At 59.1% G+C, this 26,931-nt stretch overlaps 3 protein-coding genes across 9 annotated transcripts; 2 read left to right on the top strand and 1 right to left on the bottom strand.

Annotated features, from left to right (window-relative positions):
* Positions 1 to 6,440: 6,440 nt before the first annotated feature.
* KREMEN2 (kringle containing transmembrane protein 2) lies at positions 6,441 to 10,324 on the top strand. 4 transcript variants are annotated; one of them, XM_040254953.1, is made up of 9 exons: positions 6,441 to 6,534; positions 6,712 to 6,886; positions 7,819 to 7,910; positions 8,001 to 8,125; positions 8,331 to 8,484; positions 9,107 to 9,439; positions 9,508 to 9,633; positions 9,719 to 9,797; positions 10,052 to 10,324. In XM_040254953.1, exons 1-9 carry the CDS (start codon positions 6,441 to 6,443, stop codon positions 10,260 to 10,262), a joined length of 1,389 nt encoding a protein of 462 aa, XP_040110887.1. In that variant the 3' UTR covers positions 10,263 to 10,324. The 4 variants fall into 4 exon arrangements, with proteins under 4 accessions (XP_040110887.1, XP_040110894.1, XP_040110902.1 ...); XM_040254960.1 differs by having other exon boundaries at positions 8,448 to 8,484; XM_040254968.1 differs by lacking the exon at positions 9,719 to 9,797 and having other exon boundaries at positions 10,052 to 10,290.
* Positions 10,325 to 11,805: 1,481 nt separating this feature from the next.
* Positions 11,806 to 15,249, top strand: PAQR4 (progestin and adipoQ receptor family member 4). 2 transcript variants are annotated; one of them, XM_040255031.1, is made up of 3 exons: positions 11,806 to 12,279; positions 13,594 to 13,815; positions 13,986 to 15,249. In XM_040255031.1, the coding sequence occupies exons 1-3, from the start codon at positions 12,114 to 12,116 to the stop codon at positions 14,417 to 14,419; spliced, it is 822 nt and encodes a 273-aa protein (XP_040110965.1). In that variant the 5' UTR covers positions 11,806 to 12,113; the 3' UTR covers positions 14,420 to 15,249. The 2 variants fall into 2 exon arrangements, with proteins under 2 accessions (XP_040110965.1, XP_040110972.1); XM_040255038.1 differs by lacking the exon at positions 13,594 to 13,815 and having other exon boundaries at positions 11,825 to 12,279.
* On the bottom strand, positions 15,239 to 25,215 carry PKMYT1 (protein kinase, membrane associated tyrosine/threonine 1). Of its 3 annotated transcripts, none has more exons than XM_040254995.1 (8): positions 24,996 to 25,215; positions 19,123 to 19,622; positions 17,782 to 18,275; positions 17,037 to 17,143; positions 16,734 to 16,906; positions 16,493 to 16,650; positions 15,591 to 15,689; positions 15,239 to 15,512 (listed from the first exon to the last, which is right to left on the bottom strand). In XM_040254995.1, exons 2-8 carry the CDS (start codon positions 19,471 to 19,473, stop codon positions 15,401 to 15,403), a joined length of 1,494 nt encoding a protein of 497 aa, XP_040110929.1. In that variant the 5' UTR covers positions 19,474 to 19,622; positions 24,996 to 25,215; the 3' UTR covers positions 15,239 to 15,400. The 3 variants fall into 3 exon arrangements, with proteins under 3 accessions (XP_040110929.1, XP_040110940.1, XP_040110951.1); XM_040255006.1 differs by lacking the exon at positions 24,996 to 25,215 and adding an exon at positions 24,525 to 24,632; XM_040255017.1 differs by lacking the exon at positions 24,996 to 25,215 and having other exon boundaries at positions 19,123 to 20,982.
* Positions 25,216 to 26,931: the final 1,716 nt, after the last annotated feature.

A 26,931-nucleotide genomic window follows, 5' to 3' on the forward strand; every position in this document is an offset into this window, starting at 1 on the left:
GCTGCTGTGTGTGTCCACATGCCCGCTGCAGCAACAGATGGCCACCAGGAGGCCACACACTCCACGCGTCCCTGTGCCACGTGATTGGAAGTGACGGAGCTTGGTTGGGCAGAGGGAGGCTCCCACCCCTGGGGCATAGTCTGCTCACCTGGCCCAAGTGTCAGCTGGACCAGGCGCGGGTGGGACTCCTCAGAAAGTTCACGGATGGGGTCTCCTGCTGGCTGTTCCCCCAGCCCTCGTGGAGCTGAAAGAAAAGCCTTGGACCTCTGCTGACTCATCCCGCGTCCTCCCTGACTTGTTTCCACAAGCCGGGCCAAACTGGAAGTGGAAGTGGCCCCCCAAACTAGGGCCATCTGGACCCCCCCGCCAGACCATGGCTACCTTCCCAGGCAGGTAACTGACTCATTCCTTGACTGGACTGCCAATTCCAGACCCTCACCCACCAGCCTGGCCAGTGGTCATGGAGATGGCCCAGCAACATGACTGGACGCCCACCCGACCTCCCAGGTAGGAGGCCCGTCGTGCTGCTGGCCCCACGTGGGGCTACGTTTCGGGCAGTGTTCTTGCCCCAAGACAGCGAACTGCTCTCGGCCAAGGCTAAGGCCGAAGACAGCCCTGGAGGGAGTAGATACACCCCAATACAGACCCATAGACTAGCACGCCCATGGCAGGCAGCCGCACCTGAACTTCAGTGGACAGGCACGTCTGTGCCACCACCAGCTGGCTCTCTGCTCAGTCTCTCACGAAGGGGAGCCTCACAGAGCCCCGGGGTGCCAGGCCAGAAGCACTGAGTCCTAGCAGCCAGCATCACCCCCGACCCCACAGGGTCACCGGTCCCCCCTCCTCTGCAGCGTGTCTGCCCCGCCCTCTGAAGGGGCCCATCCATGAGGCCCCCTCACTGCACCTGCTCTGACCTCAGAGGGCAGGTGGCTGGTCCGTGTTGCTCAGACCAAGGACTCCCCAGTGGACGTGAATCGACGCCGCAGCCGCCTGGGGTGGCCCCATAGCCACCCACGCCCGAGCCCCCGTCAAGTGGCCACTTCCGCCCCGGTTCTAGAGCCAGAGAGACGCCCCCGGCCCAGTGCCGTCTCAGAGGAAAGCGCGCAGGAAGCTGGCCCCTGGCAGGCAGCACCTGCGGGACGCAGCCCTGCCCTCCTCCTGCCCTGTCTCCGCCTGGCTGCCCCTTCCTGCAATAAACCTCGCTTCGGTATGTCTTCACCACGTGGAGCTGGTAGAGTATTACTGTGTTCCTTTGGGCGACAGCACAACAGCCTCTCAATTATGAAATTTTAAGTAAAAGTTCATAAGGAGAAGGGAAACTACCGACACGGAACCCAAATTTTAAAGATGAGGCAAGGGCGGGCTCTAGGGGCTCCCGCCCCGAGTCCTGCCCCCAGGGGTATGAGGCGAGCACTGCTGAAATGCTTCTCCCAGCCCAGCACCCCCACCAGCCCAGCCCAGCCTCCTGCTCCCATGTCCTCCATCGAGATGGCTCCGGCACCATGAGTCACTAAATTCAGCGGGTGCATCTCAGAGCTGGCTCTCCTGCACTGACTGCCCCTCCTTGATCCTGGCAGACCTAAAAGCGACCCCCGGGTTCTCCGCACCCACCCCCAACCTCCTTCAGGGGCCCCTCAGCCCTGGTCCAACCCGTCCGCAAGGTGGTTGGCTCTGGGGACTGGACCTCAGCCCTCTCTGCCCAGCCACTTTCAGGGTTTGCGGTTTGTCAGCGTGCAGCTCCAACCCCCCCCCCCCCGCTTCTGCAACCAAGCCTGTGTGTCCTGCTGCCTCCAGGACCTTGGCCCCGGGTCTCCCATGGCCACCAGCCGAGCAGAGAGCAAAGGGGACTGTCCTCCGCTCCTCCGATGGCTCCACCACAGTAGAAACCCAGGGCCATCCTTGACACCATCCCTCTTGTCCCCATGTTCCGTCAGTGGTCAGGCTCTTTTCAGTAACAGCCTTATTGAGATAGAATCCACGTAGCATCCAGCTCACTCACCCAAGTGTGTGGTCCAATGGCTGTTAGTATATTCACAGAGTAGGGTCTCCATCCCCTCTAACTCCAGAACATTTCATCATCCTGAAAAGAAACTCCAGATCTATCAGTCAACACTGTCTCTGCCAGTTTCCCTGTGTCTTCAGGTTGATGGGGTTCCTTCCTCTGGTGCTGGGAGAATTTGGGGAATCCAAGTGTCTTAGTCTGCTCAAGCTGCCGTGATTATGCCATAGACTGGACTGGGAGGGGAGGATCTTAAACACCAGACATTTATTTCTCACAGTGCTGGAGGCTGAAAGTATGAGATCAGGGAGTGGACAAGTGGACTCAAACTCATGTCCATTGAGTCAGCGATGCCATCCAACCATCCCATCCTCTGCCGCCCCCTTCTTCTCTTGCCCTCAATCTTTCCCAGCATCAGGGTCTTTTCTAACAAGTCGGCTCTTCGCATCAGGTGGCCAAAGTATTGGATTCAGCATCAGTCCTTCCAGGGAACATGCAGGGTTGATTTGCAATCCTGTCACACAACATCTGTCCCAGGTGTTCTCTCCTGGGTGCCCATATCAGGTATGACTACCTGGTTCAAGGACCAGAAGCGAGAGGTACCCAAGGAAGTCTCTGAAGACCAGGACAGCTGCCAGCCTCAGGCCTCAGCTGCACCACGGCTCTGCAGAGCGCAGTCTCTCATGACTGCCCTGCCACCTCAGGGCTCTGGAGGCCCTAGAATGGCTCCTCAGCCACTTCCATCAAAAAAAGACTCTGGCTGCTGGAGAGGCTGCTCCTGGAAACTGTGGGACACTGGGCCTCAATTGAGAGAGTGATTAGTCCAAGTAGGAGATGGTGGGGGCCCAGATGAGGGCGGTGGCAGCAAGGATGCAAAGGGACAGGAGGTAGATGAGAAGTTAGGAGTTGAAGTGTGTCCCCCAAAATTCACATGTAGAAACCCTAAGCCCTAGAACCTCCACAAGTGAAAGTGTTAGTCACACAGTCATGTCCAACTCTTTGCGACCCCATGGACTGTAGCCCGCCAGGCCCCTCTGTCCATGGAACTCTCCAGGCAAGAATGCTGGAGTGGGTAGCCATTCTCTTCTCCAGGGGATCTTCCCAACCCAGGGATCAAACCTGGGTTTCCTGCATTGCATGTAGATTCTTTACCATCTGAGCCACTAGGGAACCCCTGGAACCATAGAATGTGACTTTATTTGAAACAGATCACTCCAGATGTGATTAGTCTAGACAGGGTCAAATTAGGGTGGCCCCTAGTCCAGTATGGCTGCAGTCCTTATTAAAAGGGGAAATTTGGACACAGGTGCTCACACAGAGAGACGCATGTGAAGATGAAGGCAGAGATCGGGGTGATGGGTGGCTTCTACAAGCCAAGGAATGCCAAGACAGCCAACAAGGCACCAGAAGCTCAACGAGAAGCACAGAATATTCTCCCCCGCCCCCCAGCTCTCAGTAGGAAGCAGCCCTGGAGACAAGAACTGGATGAGGGTGAGAGGATGTATTAGTTAAGTTGCGCCAGCTGCTATAGCAAGCAAGGCCTGGATCTCAGCGGCTGAATACATAGATGATTATGTCTCTACTCATGCAGAGCCCCATGCTGATACTTCTGGTTGGCAGACTCCTTGTATCAGGTCACTCGGGAATCCAGCTCCAACCCCCCTGCCCTGGGCCCTGTCTACATCCGTGCAGCCCAAACTTTAAGATCCGGGGAGCTTGTTAATGCAGATTCTGATGAAGGAGGTTAGGGGTGGAGCCTGAGAATCTGCATTTCTGAATTCTACATTTCTCCCCAGGGCAGACAATGCTATTGATCCTGGCTATTACTTTGAGTATTGAGAGTAAGAGGCATCAGCCCCCCCACCCCCACCCCCATGCATCATGGCCAGAACTCATCCCTGCGGCCAGACCAAATGCAAGGGAAGCACAGAAGTGAAGTTCAGCTCTCAGTGCAGGAGCTGGAGGAGGCAGGGTCGGTTGACAGCAGGGGCCAGGCAGCAGGGACCCAGCTCTCCTGGGACAGCATTGCTGCAGCAAGACCAGGGAGAAGTACTGACTGGAACCAGGGACCCTTGGCCAGCAGCCTTTCTGAACTCCCCAGAAGGGGGTGGGGGGCGAGGGCCCAGGCCTTCCAAGTTCAAGGTTCTGTGAGCCAACTGGGGCTGGAGCTGGCAGCGGGGGTTCTGCCCCTTGTCTTGGTGCCTGAATTCTGGAACTCAGCACCCCCTTCCTCTCATCCCACACCCCTTTTGCAGGAGATCAGCCTGGCCTGGTCCCTGCTCCTGTCAGGGAAGGGCTCAGTTCTTTCTCCAGGTCCCCCCTGACCCTCTTTCTGCATGCAGAGTCCCGGTGGTCTTTGTCCTCCACCTCGCCCTTCTCTCCTGTGACCCCTGAGAGTGAGGCTCTCCCTGCAACCCTGTAGCCCCGGCCATGGCCCAGGCCAGAGCCTAGGACGACACCACGGAGCCACGGCGGCCCCCAAGCTCACAAGCGAAAGAGGGAAGGGGGCCCTGGTCGATGGGTCTTACCGCTCCCTTAGCTGGGTTCATCTGTGCAGTGAGACCCCCGTCTAGTGCTCAGCAGGGCCAGGAAACTGGGAGGCGAGAGGGCTCCTCCAGGAGGCAACCAGGGCGCTGGCCTCATCTCAGCCAGCCAGCTTCTGAGAATGCTCACCGCCCCAGCGAGACACCTGCACTCCCCCACCAGCATGTGTGCGAAGTGCCTACTAAGTCGCTTCAGTCGTGACTCCGACCCCATGAGCTGTAGCCCGCCAGGCTCCTCTGTCCATGGGATTCTCCACGCAAGAATACTGGAGTGGGTTGCCCTGCCCTCCTCCAGGGGATCTTCCCGACACAGGGATCAGACCCAGCGATCAGACCCGCCTCTCTTCTGTCCCCCTTGGCAGGCGGGTTCTTTACCACTATCACCACTTGGGAAGCCCCCTAGCCTGAGGCACTGACCTCCAATCAGAGGTCTTCAGGGGTCCCACCACCACCGGCAGTAATCTAGGTTTCCTAGAATCTTCTCTGCTGCCCCCAATCTTCCAGGAGAGACAGGGGGAGTGTGGATACTGACAGGGTGGAGATATCCTTCCAAGCTGGGCATTGAGGTGGGGGTCTGGTGAGGGGTGGGGAGGCTGCACTGAGGGGCAAGACATCTGGGCGACTGGGGCTCTGGGCCCCCCCATCTCCTTCCCCTCCCTCTCCCCTCCCCCCCACCCCCCCCCCCCGCCGCGCTCTCCCACGCACCTGCGCTGGCCTCCCCCCAAGCCCTGGGGGCAGCCGGCGGGCGCTGCTGGGAGATCAGAGGACTCGGAGGAGTTGGGCCCAGGGGGAGGGGGCGGGGAATTTCCCCCCACGCCTGCCTGGGCCTGCTCCCCTCCCCCTCCCCCGCCAGGTTGTGGGGGGGGCACCGCTGGGGGAATTCCATCGCGCTGCGAGCCCGGGCCGGGGGTCCTGGGGAGAGGAGGAGGAGGAGGCGAGAGGCTGGGACCAGGGGCGCAGCTGCCTTCCTCCCCAGACACCAGCTGCCCCTGCCTGTCCCGGGCTGAGCGTCCACCCTTCCAGCTTATCGGGCGGGTGAGGGGGCCGGGAGTGACGCTTCCCCAGGCCCGTCGGGACCCGGGAAGGGAGAGAGAGGCGTGAAGATCCAAAGACGGTGTGCGTGTGAGCGTCTCACCATGAATGGTGACTGAGTAGGAGAACGCGCGCACTTCATTCAAGGCTGGCTGTGAGCGGGGGACGCTGGCGAGTCCCGGGACACGTGGCCCCGGGAGACGGTCCTGTATCTGCCCCCTTAGGGTCCTTCTGTCCACCAGCCCGGCCGGTCCTCCTGCACACGCTCCCACCCGAACCTTCACCGATCCGGGGAGGGGGAAGAGTGTGGGCGCGGCGGGCCACGGAGGGTCCCGGAGATGGGGGGCGAGCGTGGGAGGCGTCTGGACCTGCTGCCTCGGCTCCAGTCTCGGGCGGGGCTTCCCGGCTTCAGGGGGTAGGGTGCGGAGGGAGGGACCCAGGGGGGAGGAACGCGCGGAGGGACGCGAGGGGGGCAGGAGCCGGCGCGTTAGAGACCTGGGCGAGGGAGACTGAGAGCGAGGCGTAGCGGGAGGGGGCGGGTGTGGAAGCCGAGGCAGGACCCCGAACCCCGAGAGGCAGAGACAGGAAACGTCCCTGACCTGAGATCGCCCCCCCACCCCCGGGGTAAATTCCCAGTTGGGTCGAGGCAGAGAGACGCCTTCAAGGCCAGAAACCTCAGGAGGCAGATACCCCTGGGCGATACGCCCCCGCCCCTCCATCCTCTCGCCCCAGACCCAGAGCGGGCCCCAGAGAGGGACGAGGACGGACTGTCAGAGGACAACGCCCCTCTCCCCAGACGCCTGGGAGACCCTGGGGGCGCCGAGGGCCTTGCGCGGGCCAGGGCGACTTCTCCTCGGTTGGGGGCGATGGGGACACGGGCCCCCAAGGCCCTGCTCCTCCTCCTCTTGCTCCGGCTGCTGCCGCCACGCGGAGCCTCGGCGGGGAGCCTGCAGAGCCCAGGTGAGTCCCGGCGCGGAGAGTGGACCGAGGGCCGTACTCCCAACTCGGCCTGCGCGCCTAGAACCCTACTGCCCAGCTCGCGAGGGGCCAGAGCAGGTGGAGGCGGCAGTCGAACAGCCCTCGGAGGGTGGGGAGGTCCGGGCGAGGGTCAGCTTCAGGCCCCCCGTCCGCGTGCAGGCCTGTCCGAGTGCTTCCAGGTGAACGGCGCCGACTACCGCGGCCACCAGAACCGCACAGGCCCCCGCGGGGCCGGCCGCCCGTGCCTCTACTGGGACCAGACGCAACAGCACAGTTACAGCAGCGCCAGCGACCCCCAGGGCCGCTGGGGGCTGGGCGCGCACAACTTCTGCCGGTGAGGGGCGGGGCCTGCGCGGGGCGGGGCTGGTGCAGGGTTGGGGGTGTCGTCCTGGGGCCGGGCTGCGGCGTGGGCGGAGCGGAGGTCTCCGCTGGGCGGGCCCAGAAGCCCCCCGGAGGACCCGCATGTTCATTCGTTGTCATGTCCGACTCTTTGAGACCCTGTGGGCTGCAGCACACCAAGTTCCCCTGTCCTTCACTGTCCCCCGGAATTTCCTCAAACTCACGTCTGCTGAGTCGATGATGCCATCCAACCATGTCATCTGTCTCACCCCTCTCCTGCTCTCAATCTTTCCCAGCATCAGGATCTTTCCCAATGAATCGGCTTAAGGACCTAAGGGCGGGGCCTAAGCGATGAGTGGAAACCTTCTCTGACCTGGGTCAGGCCTTAGGAGTCCAACTTTTTGCAGAGCCTCGGGTCAGACCTGGGCACCAAGGTGCCCATGAGGATGGGGCCTAGTCATAAGGCAAGCTCTAGAGTGAGGGCCAGGCTCTTAGCGTTCAGCTCCTTTGAGTGACTGAGGGATTAGGGGTTCAGAGCCATAGCTGTGGTCTGAAGAGGCAGGGACCGAGTTAAGTGGGAGGGCACTTCCCTGCTGAACCGCAAAGCTTAGGGCTCATCACGTCTGCTTTAAAGCAGGGTTCCAAGACAAGGGACAGTGGGCTGAGTGGGGGGTGAACACAAATGGCCTGGAAGTCCTCATACATGAAGTCATGTCTGAGCAACAGCTGAAGACCTAAAATCAGCCCCCCAGGGCCCCTTTAACAACTTCCCACCATGCACTGGGAAGTCGACATCCATTCTGGTGGGCAAACCAGGATTTGCTCTAACACACACAGTGGCCATTCTGCGAATAAGCTGTGGGTCAGGGCCTGGAATTCATGGTTCTTGGGACAACAGTATCCCAACGATTTCTCCCGGGCCTGCAGTAACCCAGACGGTGATGTGCAACCATGGTGCTATGTGGCCGAGACGGAGGAGGGCATTTACTGGCGCTACTGCGATATCCCCACGTGTCACAGTGAGCTAGCTGGGCTTGATAACGGGGGCGGCCGGGATGGAGTTCGCTTTTGCAGGCCCCACACTGAGCCTGACCCTGCTACCCCCTCAGTGCCTGGGTACCTGGGCTGCTTTGTGGACTCTGGGGCACCTCCGGCCCTCAGCGGCCCCAGTGGCACCTCGACAAAACTCACCGTCCAGGTGTGCCTTCGCTTCTGCCGCATGAAGGGCTACCAGGTACTGCCCACTTGCCCAGACCAGTGACCCCTGACCTTGACCTTAGCACCCAAATCAACATCGGACTCTGAGGCCAAACCTTGACGCTCGCTGATTTCCGAACCTCCAGCCCTGATTCCCACTTCCAACCCCTACCCCTGGCTCCCACCACCCCACTCCCTCCCCCAGCCCCTGTCTGGGGGAGTAACCCAGTCTGTGCTCCCAGTTGGCAGGTGTGGAGGCCGGCTACGCCTGTTTCTGTGGCTCTGAAAGCGACCTGGCCCGAGGACGCCCGGCTCCGGCCACTGACTGTGACCAGATCTGCTTCGGCCACCCAGGCCAGCTGTGTGGTGGCGATGGGCGCCTGGGTATTTATGAAGGTGAGGAGTGGGCAGGGATGAGGGGCCTGGGGGAGGGGAAGAGTGACAGGGGGAGTTATCTGGGAAGGGAAGGCATGGGTTGAGGGCAGGGCCTGATTAAGAGATTAGGTTGAGGACTGGACCAAAGAAGGGACTGGGCTGAATCTGGGGGTCAGGGCTCTGGGGCTCTAGAGGAAGGAATTGTTTGAGGTCAAGACTAGAGGAGGGGACTAATGGCTTGATTAGAAGGGGCTGGACTAGAGGAAGGAATTGTTTGAGGTCAAGACTCAGTCGTGTCCGATTCTTTGTGATCCCATGGACTGTGGCCTGCCAGGTTCCTCTGTCCATGGGATTCTCCAGGTAAGAATAGTGGAGTGGGTTGCCATTTCCTTCTTCAGAAGACCTTCCCGAACTAGGGATCGAACCCTGGTCTCCTGCATTGCAGGCAGATTCTTTACCATCTGGGCCACCATTAGAACGTGTTGGACGGGGCAGGAGGAGGGAACTTGGCTGAACTTGGGATGGAAGAGGGTCCTGCGGTCTGGGCTGAGCGGGCGAGGGGGCGGGGCTTCTACATAGAGCCCCGCCCCCGTTAAGGAGGAGCCCGCGGGCCTTCGGTTCTGACCGCCGGCCCCGCCCACAGTGTCCGTGGGCTCTTGCCAGGGGAACTGGACCGCACCTCAGGGTGTCATCTACTCCCCGGACTTCCCAGACGAGTACGGGCCGGATCGTAACTGTAGCTGGGTCCTGGCCCCTCCGGGCGCCGCGCTGGAGCTCGCCTTCCGCCTCTTCGAGCTGGCCGACCCGCGTGACCGGCTGGAGCTGCGCGACGCCACCTCGGGCAGCCTGCTCCGCGCCTTCGACGGCGCTCGGCCGCCGCCGCCGGGCCCGCTGCGCCTGCGCGCCGCCGCGCTGCGGCTCACTTTCCGCAGCGACGCGCGCGGCCACGCGCAGGGCTTCGCAATCACCTTCCAGGGTGAGGCCCCACCCCACCCCGCCTCGGGCCTTCCGCTCCGCCGGCTGGTCTCACACCCCTCTCCGCAGGGCTGCAGGACGCCGACGCCGACCCGGCGCCCCTCGAAGGCTCGACTCAGACCCCAGCTGCGCCCCTCGACGGGGCCAACGTGAGCTGCAGCCCCGGGCCTGGCGCTCCAGAGGCCTCGATGGGGGGTGAGACGGGCGTGGGAGGCGGGAGCGAGTTGGGGGGCGTCAGGCCCTTCCAAGCCCCGTGCTCACCGCCCTCGTGTGCCCGCAGCCCAGGTCTTCTCGACGGTGACGGCCGTCTCGGTGCTGCTACTGCTGGTGCTGTCGCTGCTGCGCCTGCTGCGCGGACGGTGCGCGCTCTGGGGCGGGGCCTGAGGGCGGAGCCGGCGGGGAGCCTGTCGCCCCGCCCCTGTGCCCGCGGGGCGTGGAGGGCCCTCTGGGACGCTAGGGTACACGATGGGAAAGGGGCTGGACGGAACTCCTGGGTTCTTGAGGGACGAGGCCTTGGGTCCACAGAGGGAGTCGCGCGTGGGATCACAGGCGAAGCGAGGTGCTGAATGTGAGGTTGATTGGAGGGTTCGGCTGACGTCTGCTCCCTCTCTAGGGGCTGCCTCCTGGCTCCGGGTAAAGGGTCCCCAACGTTGGGGCCTTCCCAGGACCCCACAAGAAGCTGGGCCGTTTGGTACCGCCGGCCTCGAGGGGTGGCCCTGCCCTGTCCTCCCGGGGACCCCCAGGTTGAGGGTTTAACCGCGAGTTACCGGCCCTTGAGCGCCTCCAGCCAGAGTTCTCTGCGTTCACTCATCTCTGCTCTCTGACTCGGGGACCCCCAGGGTCCACTGGATCTTCCTGCGGCTGGATGGACTCCGCAGACCCTGAGCCACCCCTCAAAGGGGCAGCTCTAATCATCTCGAGGAGGCCAGACGTTGGACAGGAAGCATCTGGTACTATTGAGAACTTGACCTGACCCTTGGGGTCTGGATGGTCAAGGCCAAAGGACAAGAGGAATCCTGCTTCCCTTTCTCTTAGACTTCGGTTCGTGGGTCTTTGAGCCCTGCTTGGGGGTAGTTCTGGACTACTGCCCAAAGTGAAATGTAAGAGGTCAACAAAAGTGGTCAAAAGTCCAACCATAGACTTTGAATAAAGGACCTGTTTTGGTACAGGGCGCCGGAAATTCTTCTGTGCGGGAGGAGCTATGTTAAAGAGGTACTGTGCCTAGACTGGTTGTGGGCAAATTAAGGGCGTTCCACGGAAAGAGTTTCGTGTAACCGCCTGGAACGCAGAGGATAGAGAAACCGAGGAGGCGGAAGGATGAATGGGCGGGATCTTGAGGGAGGAGGTGGAGGCGGAAGAAGGGATACCTTCGTGGATTTGATTTAGAATGAACCCTGCGGGGCGGGGGTGTGGGGGGAAATGCTGGACTTTCTTCCCTTATTCCCCACTTTCTCTCCTTCACTGTTTCCTGCCGGTCCTAGGCGGGGCGCAATATACTTCAACAGTGAGCGAGTATCGCCCACCCCTCATGGTTCAGCGAGGAAAGAACCCGCCTGCAATGCAGGAGCCGTCCATGCGGGTTTGATCCCTGGGTGGGGAAGAGCCCCTAGAGGAGGAAGTGGCCACGCACTCCAGTATTCTTGCCTGAAAAATTCCATGGACAGAGAAGCCTGGCAGGTTACAGTCCAAACCAGTCAAACACGACTGAGCGCGCGCGGGCGCGCATGCAGACACAGACACAGACACACACACACACACACACACGCTCAGAGAATCCTGGCCCAAAGGCAGGTCCTCAATGGAGGGCACCGGGCAAGTCAGGCACACCCTTAGAGGCCCAGCCACCTTGGCGCGCCTTGCTGCGCTCGGGGGAAGTCGTGCGAGTGGAGCGATCACCCGCGGAGAGGTGGCGCTCAGGCTCTAGACCTGACCCGTCCGAAAGTCCCGGGCCGGCAGCACCTTGGACAGAGCCCGGGCTGTGGGGACTGGGCAGGGTGGCCGGGCTGTATCCTAGAGGGTGAATGCCCAAGGGTGGGTCGACCCTGGGGCTCGCGCGGAGAGCCCGGGCGCGCACTGCAAGGGAACGCGAGGCTCCCGGGTCACTCTGACAGAGCCACCGGGACTCAGAACGTTGCGTCCCAATCCAACAGGCACCCCATGCAAGTGAGACTGGGATCAAAAAAAATTATGCTAAGAGGGTGAAGGCCTGAGCTGCCGCTGGAGGAACCTCCCCGCCAGCCGAGCCTATTGGCCCTCGCAGCTGTAACGTCAGGAGCCCGGAGCGCGAAACCCTGGGCGGGATGACGGGGGCGAGCAGCTGGGGCGGAGCCTGGCGTCCCCTCCCGTGTCCGGCCGCGCCCGTCCTCCGGGCGGCCAAAAGAAAACTGGCCGCCGCCGCCGCCACGAGCTGTCCCTGCAGAGAGCCTGCCCCAGCGGAGCGGGCCGAGCTGCGCTCCAGCGCCCGGCGCGTCCCCGGCCTCCGCCCCAGCGTGGGGGCGCTAGGCCCGCGCGTGCGCAGCGCGGGAGGGGCGCCGGCCGGGACCCCCGGGCCAGCGCGTGCGCGGACAGAGCCCTGAGAGGTGGGCGCGCGCCTGGACTAGGCTCCGGGTGAGGTGGGCCCACTGAGGAGACCCGGGGGGCCAGAGGAACGCGGACCGACCTCGCTGGACCGGGCCATGGCCTTCCTGGCCGGGCCGCGCCTGCTTGACTGGGCCAGCTCGCCGCCTCACCTGCAGTTTAACAAGTTCGTTCTTACTGGCTACCGGCCGGCCAGCAGCGGCTCGGGCTGCCTTCGTAGCCTCTTCTACATGCACAATGAGCTGGGCAACATCTACACGCACGGTGAGCCGCACCCCGCACCCCGCATCCACAGCAGCCCTGTCCGCGCCAGGGCCGCGGCCCGAAGGCCAATGAGAGCCCCAGCGCCCAGATCCTGGGCTGTCCCTGCCCTGGCACGGCCAGGAGCCGCAGTGACAAAGCTGCCATTGTCCCGGACGTCGCTACCCGCTTCTGCGGCCCTGGGGGCAGGAAAGGGAAGCAGAGTGGGGGACCCAGTCCGCTTAATCCTTCTGAGCCCTGGGAAGAGGGAGCTTGGTGTCCGGCCACTTCGTAATCCCTGCGCCCTGTCACCGTCTTCCGCCAGCACTCATCCCGGAGATGGGTGTCGAGGAGGGGCCCAAGAGAGGAAGTCAGGCCGGGCGGCCCTGCGGCCCCTGCCCGAGCCGCTCAGCCGCGGGGCTCCGCCTGGTGGCTGCTCCTTCCTCCCCCCGCAGGCGCCCGGCCCCTCCTCCGCTGCCCTGCCGAACCGTGCTGACACAGGCCTGCCCGTCCTTGGCCTGCCCCGGCAGACCGGCGGCTGAGAGAGGGGCGCTGAGTGCGCTGGGCCTGGCCTTCGTACCTGCTCCCTGGGGGAACTGTGGCCTGGCCAGGCCCCGCCAAGAGTGGTCAGTCAGCAGCCCCAGCACGCAGGCGCTGAACTCTGACTCCTGTGAAGGCAATTCCAAAGCCCCTTCAGGAAGTGGTAGGAATGGCCTTGGAGGCCTGGGCTGGGAGGCATGGAGCTCCCCAAAAAGTTGCTGGGGAAGGAGACGGAGTAGGTTCTTTCAGCCCCCTCCCTTGCCTCGCCTCAAGACGACAGAAAGGCCCCCCTGCAATTTGTCTGGTCGCTTCTGGAGAGAGGGCACAGGGGTTGGGAAGAGCAGGCAGAGTGGCCCTGGCATGTTAGCATCACCCCCATGTCCTGTTCAGAGCTCAGCTTGGGGTCACGCCTCCTTCTGACTTCTGCTAAAGTCAGCTTTGGGGGTTGGAGCCCCTGCTTTCCTGGGAATCCGCCACAAGGGTGAGAGCAGCTTTGGAGTCAAGACTGTCTGGCCTCTGGGCTGCTTCCCTTGCTTCCTTGCTGGGGTCCTGGGGCAGTGAGTTTCCTCACCGGTCAGTGGGGATAAAGGTCTGTCCTTCCAAGAATTACTGTGAGCTCTGCTAAATCAAGTGACCAGAAGCCCAGGGCCTGCCCCTGCCCAGGGCCAGCCAGCAGCTGGCACACAGGACCTGTGTTGTGCTCACCCCACCGTGCTGTCTCTGGACTGGGGCCTCCTTGGGGACATGCCTTGTCCTCAGTGTGAAGGTGTCTGATGGAAAACTGTCTCCCTCCCCCAGGACTGGCCCTGCTGGGCTTCCTGGTGCTGCTGCCCATGACCATGCCCTGGGGTCAGCTGGGCGAGGATGGCTGGCTGTGGGGCACACACTGTGTGGCCTGCCTGGCCCCCCCTGCAGGCTCTGTGCTCTATCACCTCTTCATGTGCCACAGAGGGGGCAGCCCTGTGTACACCCGGCTCCTTGCGCTGGATATGTGTGGGGTCTGCCTCATCAACACTCTCGGTGAGCAGGGCGTGGGGTGGAGGGCGGGGGGCTTGAAGGACGGGAGCTGAGGGTTGGGTCCACTCACGTGAGCCCTGGGTAGAAAGGGCAGGAGTCAGGAAAACTGGAAGCAAGAGGGCAGGTGGACCCGCAGACTGACGTGCCCTCTCCCGCCTCTCTCCTCTGCACAGGGGCCCTGCCCATCATCCACTGCACCCTGGCCTGCCGGCCCTGGCTGCGCCCCGCTGCCCTGCTGGGCTACACCCTGCTGTCGGGTGTGGCTGGCTGGCGGGCCCTCACCGCCCCCTCCACCAGTGCCCGGCTCCGCGCCTTTGGCTGGCAGGCCGGCGCTCGCCTCCTGGTGTTTGGGGCCCGGGGAGCGGGGCTGGGCTCCGGGGCTCCAGGCTCCCTGCGCTGCTACTTGCGCATGGACGCGCTGGCACTGCTTGGGGGGCTGGTGAACGTGGCCCGCCTGCCGGAGCGCTGGGGACCCGGCCGCTTCGACTACTGGGGTAACTCACACCAGATCATGCACCTGCTCAGCGTGGGCTCCATCCTCCAGCTGCATGCTGGCGTCGTGCCCGACCTGCTCTGGGCCGCCCGGCACACCTGCCTCCCGGACTGAGCCACCTCCCGCCTGCCATGCCCTCAGGCTTCTAGGGCCAACGGCACCATGCTTCTGTCTTTCCGCTGGCCTGCAAGCGGATGGCTCCCTGGACGCTTTGCAAACGGGACTTCCCAGCGGGGGCCTCCGTCTGTCCATCCACTCTTCCCTGTGGACTGGCTGCTTCTGCTCACACCTTGGAGCTCCAGTGGCCCTGCCTGCCTTCTTCCCAGGAACTTAGTCCTGCTGCGTAGGTTGAAAGGCAACCTTCCTTTCTCTGGGCCTCCAATTACCCTCTGTGTGACTTCTGAGAGTTGGGCCAAAGGGATAGTTGTGATCCTGCCAGCCCAGATATATCGCCCACCCTGGGCCTCCTCGGAACCTCACATAAGGCTCCTCACGGCTGCCCAGCCTCCTGCCCTTGAGTCATGGCCTGTCCATCCGTCCTGTGTGCCAGCCCTCTGAGGTTCGCCCACTGGTTTTCCCTTCTGTCCGGAGACTGTGGATTGAGGGGTCTGGGCATCAAGACTAGACTCACCCCCAGACCTAAGAGCAGGAGGGCAGCTGCTGCTTTTTCCGGGCACCTGGCACAGAGACCTAAAATGCTGGACGGCATTTAGGCCCTGCTGGGCTGAGGGCCCACCCTCCACCTTGAGTGAGTGCTCTGACAACTGACCTGCCCACCAGCAACACACCTGCTCAGGAACTCTGCCCCACACAGGCGGTGGCTCCCAGTTCATTTGCTGGCCCGGGACTTGGGGACTTGCAGCAGACCTCAGCCTGTCCCAGGGGGCCTCAGGCCCTAGGTGACATCAATAAAAGGGGGCAGGAAGCACTGTGTTGCCACACAAGCAAGCTTGGGTGCGCCCCAAGATTCAAATACCTTTTATTAGACACAGCCAGGCATAAGGGACCACTGGAGTCCACACAGGGACCCCAGCCTCCAGGAGGATGGAAGGGAGGGGCTAAGAGGTTAAAAGCGCTGAGCCTGGGCCAGTGGGCTTAGCTCGGGCCCAGGGAGTCCTCAAACAGGCTGAGGAGGTTCCGAGGTTCAAAGGCGGGGAATGTGCCCCGAGTGGGCTCTGAGTCAATGTCACTCAGGTCCAGAGCATCCCTGGGGGAAGGAAGAACAGAGAAATGACTCAGGGCCAAGAGCTGCCCCCTCCCACCCCAGGTCCCTGGGCCAGCTCACCTCGGCGTGTGCCTGCTCCGGGGGGCAGGGGAGCCACTGCAGGGGGTGGAGGTGCTGCCGGCAGCCCTGGCCAGGACAGCCTCTGGAGACAGCGAGGGCCTGGATGGGGTGGGGGGGTGGGGCCAAGACCAGCAGGCTGTGGAGGGGAGGGCACTGGAGCAGCAGTGCCCACCTGTCCCTGGGCGGATCTGCCTGAAGCAGGCGGGGGCTGGTGCTGGACAATGGGCGTGCGGTGGAGATGAAAGAAGGGCTGTGACAGCTTCCAAAGTCCACCTGACCGCACACAAAGGCCACCTCTGTCCCTTAGAGCACGGAGGCTCTGACTAAGCTGACTCTGAAATGACCTTGTGGTAAATGAAGCTCATCTGGCAGGCTGTCTGCTGTAACATGCTCCCGTGGGTGAATGGCGTGAACCCTCCTGAGAGCTGCCTGCCCCGAGCATGTGCTTTCCTTTGCAGTAGTTTCTTAATTATGGCCTGTCACTTGGCCACCAGGCACCTGGGACTAAGGAATTCCTCCTCCCAGGGAAGGGGCTCGCCAGGCTCTGGGGGTTTTGTCCCCCAGAGGAAAGATGATGCCTTGTCTTCGGGTGGCAGGGGTGTCTGCAGGGGTGGGGGCTGCACCGCCCACCTCTCGGCAGTGCGATGGGCCCCGCGCAGCCCCCCAATGTGGCAGCACCCTCAGTGGGAGGCTGCCAGTTCTCTGCTCGGTACAGACCCTGCTCTATGCACCAAGCTTAGAAAGAACTGCATTCAAACTACGCCAGGCCACACCCCCACCAGCCTTGGTTTCCTTCCCGGGGCTTGAAGGGGGCCAGGTTTGTGGGTGCATTCCCAGTTCACCATGCTGACGGCTGTCCCCCCTGCCCTGCCCTCAGCCGCCCTTCCCAAGTCCTCACCCACCCTATGCTGTCGTCGTCCCAGGTGTTGGAGAGGCTGTGGTCCAGGAGGAGGCTACAGGGCGGCGACCCGGGTGGGGTGGCTGGTGGACCCGGGGGCTGCAGCCAGCTGGCGGGGTGCGCCAGCCCGTGCCAGAGCCAGCAGAGCAGGGAGAGCAGAGCCTGCAGGGATAGGGGCTCAGGGGAGGCCGGGCAGGCCCTGGGCAGGGAGCGGAGCCAGGCGGCCCGTCACCCTCCCCGCTTACCTGCCACAGGGCCCAACCTCGACTGAGGGCCTCGGCAGCCATAAACCACAGGACGCTCCAGGGCCGTGGCTGCCTGAGCACGGGCAAGGCCAGCAGGGCCTCGGCGGTGGCCCGCAGCTTGGGGTCAGGCTCCAGCATCGTGACGAGGACGGAACGCAGCTCAGAGGACAGCCCTGTCCCCGGGCAGGGCCACGTCAGGGGTGGGGCCTTGCACCTCCCAGCCCCTTGCCACCAGCCACCCAGACCCCCAGAGCCTGTCCTCCTTGCGGCAGACAGCCCCCCAGCCCTCGCCCCCCGACTCACCAGCCGTGAACTCAGGGGGCAAATAGCCCTGACGCAGCCGCTGCCAGCCCTCCCCACCGCGGGGCAGCTCCATGTTGCATGCCACCTCCAGGATGGTGAGGCCCAGGCTGGGGGACAGGGACAGAAGCAGGGCGGGAGGGCCATGAGACGCAGAACCCACCAACTCGGGCTGACCCCACGGAGAGGGCTGCTGGCCTCCACTGTGAGCCAGGGCCCTGGGGGAGGAGGGGCTGATGACCACTTCATGGAGCATGGACCCCCGGGCCAGCACGGCTCACACACCACCGCAGCCCCCGCCCCCATAGGATTGGCACTCTGGTGGCTAACAGTGACTTAACACTGAGGCTCTCCTCGTCCTGTCGAGGTGACCAGGTGCTACTGTCAGAGGCAGGGCAGGGGTGACTGGCGTGGACCTTGGAACTCAGCACCTGGTCCAGGCCCAGCTTTACAGCCTGCTAACTGTGGACTTAGGGAAAGTCTCTCCACCTGCTGTCTGTTCCCCTGTAAATGGAGTAATACGGTCCCTCCCAGGGAGGTGTGATGAGGCCAGTGAATCACATAAGGTGGCTCTTGAGGCTTCTCTGCTTAGAGAGCCTAGCTCTCCAGGCCCTCTCGACTGGAAGGCGGGACCTCCATCCCCGAGACAGGGTCTCCTGGCCTGAGACCAAGTCTTCCTGACTCTGGGCTGGGCTGGTGTCCCTCTGCTGACCATGCCCCACCCACCAGGAAGCCCCCCAGCCCTCACCTGAATATGTCTGCTGCAGTCCCGTAAGAGCCCTGGAGCAGCTCGGGGGCCATGTAGCGGGGGTCTCCCTCCTGGGCCTCGCTAGCTCCCGACGCACCCAGCTCGACCAGCAGCCCGAAGTCGCCCAGCTTGCAGCGGCCCCGGGGCCCCAGGAAAATGTTGGCGGGCTTGACGTCCAGGTGTACCAGGCCCTGGCCGTGCAGGTGGGCCAGGGCCAGCAGGGTATCCCGCAGATAGCCCCAGACCTGGGTTTCGGGCAGGCTGGCGCCCCAGGCCTCGCAGTGCTGCTGCAGGCTGGGCCCACACAGCTCTGTCTGTAGGTACAGGATGCCGCCCTCCTCCCAGGCTTGCTCCAGCCGCACGCAGCGCGGGTGCTGCCCCACCTTCTCGTGGCCGCCCACCTCGGCCAGCTTGCGGGTCCGGTCCTTGGGGCCCCGGAAAGGCGACATGGAGCGCTTCACTGCATAGAGCCGGCCGTCTTCCTTGGAGCGCACCTGGAAGGGAGGGGGCACAGCCACTCGGGACCACCCTGAGGTTCGGTTAAGATCTCATTGTGCAGGAGGTGTCGCATGGCAGTCACTTTAGAGGACCCCCTGTGCGTGCAAGAGCAAAGCTAGACAAACCTCCACGCCACGTGCCAGTTTACTGGAGACCCAGCAATGGAAGAGACGGGGCAGACCTCTAAGTACTGGCCCGGGAGGATATGTTAGATGAAGAAGCTGCCTAGAGAATAGCAAGGCGGTGTGGTCTGCATCCAGCATATGAAATGGCTTCGTCTCTATGTGGTCAACTCCACAGAAAAGTCTAGAAGCAAGACCCCCACCTGACAATCATCTTAGTTTCCTCCAGAAAGGACAGCTGACCTAGGGGCTCCCGTTTGTACTTTTTAACAAAATTGTCTTCGTGTAGTACTTGTGTAAGGAAAACTACATTTTAAAGTAAATATACATGATTGGAAAATATATTTTAAGGAACAAAAGGTGGCATGGAGGAGTTGCCTGAATGCTTGCGGCTGGAGGGAGATGGAGGGGAGTGGTTCTGGCTCAGGGGCCAGGTAGAGCTGCCAAGACCCCCAGACGGCTGGCTCCGGGCAGGAGATGGCAGGCGGGAGCCACCGCAAGGTGTGCCAGGCTCTGGACAAGGGGAGAGTGTGTACTAAGGGGCCTCAGAGGGGCCTGTGTAGGGGGGTATGAGAAAGCAGCCAAGTCCAGCACTGAGGGGAGCCTGCCAGCCTGTGAGGGGGGCCATCCGGGGAGGGGGGGGAGCAGGCTCCCTGGATACCCTCCCACCCTGGCTGGGGGAGGGACCCCAGACAGACCCACAGAGCTGTCACCAACTCACCTTGAAGACCTCCCCATAAGAGCCGTGGCCCAGGCGGCCAAGCCTGTAGAAACTCTGCTGGAAGAAGGACTCCGGTTGGCTTGGGTCATATCCAGGGCTCTGCAGAGGCTCAGAGGCCTGGTCCCGGAACGACACCCGCCGGGCGTGGGGCTGATGCCAGCCTGGGGTCCGAGGAGGGAAGAGGCGGCTGACAGGGATGCTGCCCTTGGCAGGGGGCCGGGGTGGGAGGCTCCGGCTGAGCCCCTTGGGCCTCTTGAGGGAGAAGCCAGGTTCTGCATGGCGGAAGTAGGCTGGGACTGGGACAGGGGTGCCACCCAGGGGTGGCGGGGTGCCCTCGGCGGGCATGAGCATGTCCAGCACAGGTGCCCTGGGAGGCAGAGTATGGTGTGTCACTCAAATGGTGCTTGGTCCTGTGGCCCCAAAGAGGTTGCAGAAGACAGCCACATAGACACCACACACACGCTCCGCTTTAAGCATGGAGGCCGCGGCACCTCGAACACCTGCAGGAAAAGGTATACAAATGAGGGTAGAAAAACAAAACTGAAAACCACAGCGTCCTGTCCTGGAGGCTCCTACAGTCCGACAGAGGTTAACCAAGGCAGGTTCTGAAGCCAGACCACCTGTGTGCACAGCCCTGCCTGGTTTAGCCTTAAAATATCCAACCTTTGGGAATTCCCTGGCAGTCCTGTGGTTGGGACTTGACACTTTCACTGCCCTGGCCCAGGGTCCATTCCCTGGTCAGGGAACTAACATCTCCCACACCACATGTGCCGTGCTGTGCTTAGTTGCTCAGCTGTGTCCGACCCCTTGCGATCACATGGACTGTAGCCCGCCAGGCTCCTGGGGCCTGGCCAAAAACATTAAAAAAAAAAAAAAAAAAAATTAAAACTTACAAAAAGAAGGTCCAACCTCTTCCGAGACTGTAAGGTAAAAATATTAACACAGGCCCACTACCCCTTATCTCCAATTCCAAAGGCAAAAAGAAAGTCTGAATTCCAAATGTCTTTCTTGCTTCCTTTTTCGTAGTTGAGCTGCTAAAACTCAGTTAGTGGGGTTTCTTTCCAGCTCCATGTGGCAGAGGCTAAGCTTCCACTGAGTGTAGCAGAGAAACTAGGGCTCCCTTCTTTCACCAGCCACTCATGGGGCAGAAGCTCTAATTGAGCTGCAGGAAGCTGTGATACAGGAGCCCAGCAGTTCAAGTCCCAGCTCATTCCTCAGGAGAAGATCCCACACTAGCAAAGGCCAGCCAAGAAGGCTGGGGGCTACTGCCTCACTCTCAGGTAGCAGTGATATTCAGAGACAGGCTCCACTGTCCGTGCCCCTAGCTCAGAGATTCTGCCCAGAGGAGAGGCAGGTCAGGAAACAGAGAGCTCCAAAGCTCTCTCTGCAAAAAACTGACCTGACTAGTAACAGAGTATGAGAAGTTCAAGCCTAAAGGTACTCTCAAAATCAATGGAGGCTTTGCTAATAAGCAATTAGCAGGAGGCTGGTACTTCCATTAGTGCTACTGGCTGAACCACAGGCCAGCTAGTGTACCGGACAGAACTAGGGAAACACAGCTAAGATGAGGCTTCCTGGGGTCAGAACAAACCTTAAGTCTGGAACTCCAAAGATACCCCTGTAAAGTCCAAATTTGATTTGATCAGTCCGTGGAGCAACTGATGCTCCAGGGCGTTGTCAAAAACAGTAGAGCAATCAGCCAGCAACTGGTGGGGCCTGACAGCTGGGTATGATCAGGGAAAAGACAAACAGAGCACCCCTAAAACCACTAGTGTCCCAGGGTGACTGTGCACAGGCCCAGGGCCAGGGCCTCTGAGGAGCAAAGTCAAAGGCTTCACATTGCAGAGGTAAGAGGCATCACTGTTGTGGTCTGGCTGGTCACTAAACGAACAAGCAAATAATCCCAAGCCCCAGATGCAGAGTGAGGAACCAATCTAAAATGTCCAGTTTTCAAGAACAAATTACAAAGTATATAAAGACATAGGAGAGTGTGACCCATACACAGGAAAAAAACACAGCAGAATCTGCCTGTGAGAAAGACCAGATGTCTTTAACAGACAGACCTCATAGTTGTTCAGTTGTGTCCGACTCTTTGCACCTCCCTGGACTGCAGCACACCAGGCCTCCCTGTCCTTCACCATCCCCGGAGCCTGCTCAAACTGATGTCCATTGAGTCGGTGATGCCATCCAACCATCTCATCCTCTGTCATCCCCTTCTCCTCCTGCCCTCAATCTTCTCCAGCATCAGGGTCTTCTCTAATGAGTTACCTCTTCGCATCAGGTGGCCAAAGCATTGGAATTTCACCTTTAGCACCAGTCCTTCCAATGAATATTCAGTGTTGATTTCCTTTAGGATTGACTAGTTTGATCTCCTTGCAGTCCAAGGGACTTTCAAGAGTCTTCTCCAACACCACAGTTCATAAGCATCAATTCTTTGGCACTCAGCTTTATGGTCCAACTCTCACATCCATACATGACTACTGTAAAAAGCGTAACTTTGACTATATGAACGTTTGTTGGCAAAGTAATGTCTCTGCTTTTTAATATGCTGTCTAGGTTGGTGATAGCTTTTCTTCCAAGGAACATCTTTTAATTTCATGGCTGCAGTCACCACCTGCAGTGATTTTGGAGCCCAAGAAAACAAAGTCTGTCACTGTTTCCATTGTTTCCCCATCTATTTGCCATGAAGTGATGCAACTGCGTGCCATGATCTTAGTTTTTTGAATGCTGAGTTTTAAGCCAGCTTTTTCACTCTCCTCTTTCTCATCAAGATGCTCTTTAGTTCCTCTTCACTTTCTGCCATAAGGGTAGTGTCATCTGCATATCTGAGGTTATTGATATTTCTCCCAGCAATCTTGATTCCAGTTTGTGCTTCATCCAGCCCAGCATTTCACATGATCTACCCTGCATATAAGTTAAATAAGCAGGGTGACAATATATAGCCTTGAGGTATTCCTTTCCAATTGTGAACCAGTCCATTGTTCCATGCTGGATTCTAACTGTTGCTTCTTGACCTCCATACAGGTTCCTCAGAAGTCAGGTGAGGTGGTCTGGTATTCCCATCTCTTTAAGAATTTTCCAGTTTGTTGTTATCCATGCTTTAGAATAAGCAATGAAGCAAGCCACTATAAATAATGTGCAGAGAACTAAAGGAAGCCACACTTGAAGTAAACACAATGACAACATCTCAATTAAGTAGAGGATATCAGTAATGAGATAGAAATTATAAAAGAAGCAAATGCAGAGTTGGAAAAGTACAATGTAACTGAAATGAAAAAAAAAATCACCTAAGGGGTTTGAAAGTAGATTTGAACTGGCAGAAGAAATAATTAGTGAATTTGAAGATAGATTGAAAGAAATTATGCAATCTAAAGACCAGATGAAGAAAAGGGAAACAAGCTGCAAAAAAATATAGGATAGCATTAAGTGAAGAAAAGCTATGACAAACCTAGACAGCATATTAAAAAGCAGAGATATCTTATATTCAAAGCTATAGTTTTTCCAGTAGTCATGTACGGATGTGAGAGTTGGACCATAAAGAAGGCTAAGTGCTGAAGAGCTGATGCTTTCAAACTGTGGTACTGGAGAAGACTCTTGAGAGTCCCTTGGACTACAAGGAGATCAAACCAGTTAATCCTAAAGGAAATCAACACTGAATATTCACTGGAAGGACTAGTGCTGAAGCTGAAGCTCCAATACTTTGGCCACCTGATGCGAAGAACCTACTTACTGGAAAATACCCTGATGCTGGTAAAGATTGAGGGCAGGAGGAGAAGGGGGCGGCAGAAGATGAGATGGTTGGATGGCATCACCAACTCAATGGACATCAGTTTGAGCAAACTCCAGGAGATAGTGAAGAACATGGAAGCCTGACGTGCTGCAGTTCATGGGGTCTCAAAGAGTCAGACACAACTTGGTGACTGAACAACAAAGTGAACCAACATATGCATGATGGGTACACCAGAGAAGAAAAGGAGCTAGAAAAATATGGATTACAACTTCCCAAATGTGACTGTAAAAATAACCAAGAAGCTCAATGAACTTCAAGCAGGATAAATGCAGATACACACACCCCGAATCGAAAGTGCTGAAAACCAAATATGAGGGGAAAATCTTAGGAGTAGCAAGAGGAAAATGACTCATTACTGAAAACACCCACTCCCCCCTTGACATAAGGATGGACACGAAGATCAGTGGAACAGAACTGAGAGTTCAGAAATAAAACCCTCACACTTAAGGAGTCGACTGATTTTCACAAAAGTGCCAGAAGAATTCAGTAGGAAAGAAATAGTTTTTTCAATAAATGGTGCTGGGACAATTGGGTGTCTACATGCAATAAGCATTTAGAAGAAAAATCCAACCCAGCCTATTCTTCCTTCTAAGTATAAATATTCATATAGAAATACTAATGCATTTGATTATGAGATGATGTCCCAGATGCATGAATGGGTGGTGTTACATATGTTGGTTGGTTGATTGGTTTATTTGCTAAGTTGTGTCAGACTCTTGAGACCCCATGGACTGTAGCCCGCCAGGCTCCTCTGTCCATGGGATTCTCCAGGCAAGAATACTGGAGTGGGTTGCTATTTCCTTCTTCAGGGAACCTTCCCAACCCAGGGATCGAACCTGGGTCTCCTGCATTGCAGGTAGATTTTTTTATCAACTGAGCTATGTCTTACATGCACCCTATTAGCTTTCTAAAATTGGAGACATTATAGAATTTAGACATTTAGTCCAGGAAACACACCTGGACTCAGGGGCTTGTGGACCTGTAATGCTGGCTTCATGGAAAGCTTAGTCTAGCATCTGGCATGCAGATTCCTCAGTATCCGTTATATAATGCTCTGAGTAGTAATTAAAAGAATACACAAAAGACAGTGGTCCCATGGGTATAAATGACTTTTCTGTTGGAGCAGAGAGGGCTATTGTGTGGCTATAATGTTATAATTGAAAGAAAAAAGGGGGGAAAAAAAAAGAAGAGTCTAATCTTGAGAGGAGCCAGTGTAGCAAAAGGAGTCCATACCCGCACAGCGGGGTGAGTCAGTAACTGAAACTGGAAGGAGCGGTAATCTGAGAGTGAGGGGAGGGGCCCCACGAGGGCCAGCATGAAGAACTCACCCTGCAGCCTGTGGGGACGCTCCCTCTGCCTCTATCCATCTCAGGAATCCCAGAGTTTCTCAAAGTGAGGGACTAGGGTGTCAGGACCCCGTAGGGTGCTCGTTGAAAGTACAGCCTCCAGGCCCTTAACCAATTCTCACACCATCCCAGAGTACTTAAACGTTCTAGCCTGGCCAAACAGCTTTGGGGGTGGGGGTGGGAGGTAGGAGAAGTTGGGGCTCCCAGTGAATCCAGGGCGTCCCCCAACAACAGGCCTGGCCGGGATGACCTTTCAAGGGCCTCACCCTCTCAGTGGGTAGGATGCCATCTGCTGACCACCGTCTACCGCACTAGACTGTGAGTTCTCCGGGGCAGGGCCGAAGCTGATTCACCTCCGTGGGCGTGGGGAAACCCTGGCGAACAGAGTGGAGCAGACCAGTTGTCACCGGGGAGGAGCTTTTCTTGGGGAGGACAAGTAAAGGAGGAGTAGTCGCAGGGGTAAGGGGCTCCCAGCAAGGGGATAGGGAGGCCCGGCGAAGGGGAAGTGGGCGGAGCCGCCCGCGGCGGAGGGGGCCCAGGGAGGGCTGAGCAGTGGGGTTGGGCTGGCCCAGGGAGGTTGGGGCTGTCGGAGGGGTAAGGAAGGAGGCTGGAGGGGGTTGGCTGTGAGGCAGATCCAAGGAAGGCCAGTCAGGGGGGCTAAGAGTTGTTCGGCAGGCGGCAGAAGGGAGGAGAGGGCGGTCCCTTCTGGGAACCCTCAGGGCCAGGTGTGGGCTCACCTGAGGCGGGTGGGCGGGGCGCAGCTCAGCAAAGTCCCAGATTCCGGGTCAGCGGAAGGCGCGGGAGCCCTCGGGGCGGTCAGGCGGGCTGGGGTCTTCGGCCCACCGCTCCCCACACCCGGGCGGGGGAACTCTCGAGGGGGAACGGCCCGTGAACGCGCGCGGACCCAGCTCGCGCCAAAAATTCCAAACCGGCCTCGAGGCCCCGCCCAGGAACGCCTCTTACCCCCGATGTGGCCTATCAGAGGCGCCCAGCAGGCTGGGGCTCCGCCCCAACGTCCCTGCGTGGGCGTCGTCGACGCCGCGTCGCCGGACCAGCGCTCTCATTGCGCAGGCGCGAAGTCTCCTCAGCTCCGACCTGGGTCGGAGGAGGGTGGCTACGTGGTGCGGCTTGGAGGCTTGAGGCGCTGCGCGGGGTCTGAGGCAGCTGTTGGGTCCCTCCTGCCTGGTTCCCGGGTCGCCAGCCGACCTCCAGACCTCCGTGCCGACACCCACGGCCTTCGCTGGGCTGGCTTAGTTTTTGCATCTATAAAGGGAACGGTCACTGTGTTTTTTGCCCCTGAGGTGTAGCCCCAAGAGGCGGTCTCTTGGGGGCTGGACAGGAAGTCTCTGCGGCCTCCAGGGTTCTGTCGCTGTCGAGTGCCTTGGGGCTTACTGTACCCTCCTCATACCTGCCGTGCGCTGCAATGGGGCGATAGGGCTGCCATCCCCCCATTCTTCCCCCCACCACACACACACCCTCTACCCGCTGAACAAGAATGAACCAGAAAATTCTGCCTCTTCCAAGAAGCCTCTCTTCCTCCAGGTCTCAGCTATTTCGGAGGCAGCCCTTCCGAGTCTTTGGATTTGAGACTTAGGCGCAGCTTAAACCTCCCTCAGCCTGACCTTGGGAAAGCACTGGGTCTTTCCGAGCTTGGGACTTAAGTCCCTTCTCCTGTAAAAATGGAGCTGATGACGCTTTCTTCAGGGAACTGGGGGTCAAATACGATGATCCCCTTAAAGTCCTTAGCAGCAGGACTGCCAGAGCAGACGCTGATTCCTAACTAGTGACTGGGAGTTGCTTCTTTCACCGGACGGGACCTTTTCATCCTTTAACAGGATCAGGGGAGTCAGGCTTCCAGGCCACAAGGCTCCCCATCTGGTCATGTGGTAGCCACGCATTCCGGGAAAGAAACTCATTCAGAAGGACAATGCAGATAGGGCAGTGCAGTTTATTACACCGGCAGGCCCAAGGCAGAGTCTCCTTTTAGCCAAGGACCCCAACCAGTTTTTGTGAAAACCTTCTTCCCTGATGGCTCAGAGGGTAAAGCATCTGCCTGCTATGCGGCAGACCTGGGTTCAATCTCTGGGTTGGGAAGATCCCCTGGAGAAGGAAGTGGCAACCCACTCCAGTACTCCTGCCTGGAAAATCCCAATCTGTCTGGTGGGCTACAGTCCATGGGATCATGAAGAGTCGGACAAGACTGAGTAACTTCACTTTCACTATGTACCCTAAGTAAATAAGGTTCCCTGAAACTAGTCTGAACAAAGGAAAAAGAAATACAATCAAAGTTAACCCTTGATCATGTCTTAAGCCTATGTAGTTAATACTGGACAATTATCAATAGGCCTGTGGTCATACCCCAATAAGCATAATAGAATGTATGATTCTATTCGGTTACACAGATAATTAGGGTATTCTTTTAAGCGATGGAGAGCCCTGTGTCTCTTCCTTCCGGGGGCCTGGTTTTCCAGTTGGTATGTCAGTTCCATAGATGTTGGGCATATAGCTCAAAGTCCACAGTCTGGCCCAAGATAGTCCTGCTTTCAAGATAGAGCCTGTTCTGTTTCCTCCTTCATTCCCCCCCTTGATGCTCTCAACTCTTAGTATGAGCATCATTCATAAGGGTATATTGCACCCTGGCTCTCTGACTGCCAAGCTGGGAGAACAACACCA

Source organism: Oryx dammah, unplaced genomic scaffold, assembly GCF_014754425.2.
Source record: "Oryx dammah isolate SB20612 unplaced genomic scaffold, SCBI_Odam_1.1 HiC_scaffold_2, whole genome shotgun sequence".
In the NCBI taxonomy this organism is placed as follows: Eukaryota; Metazoa; Chordata; class Mammalia; order Artiodactyla; family Bovidae; genus Oryx; species Oryx dammah.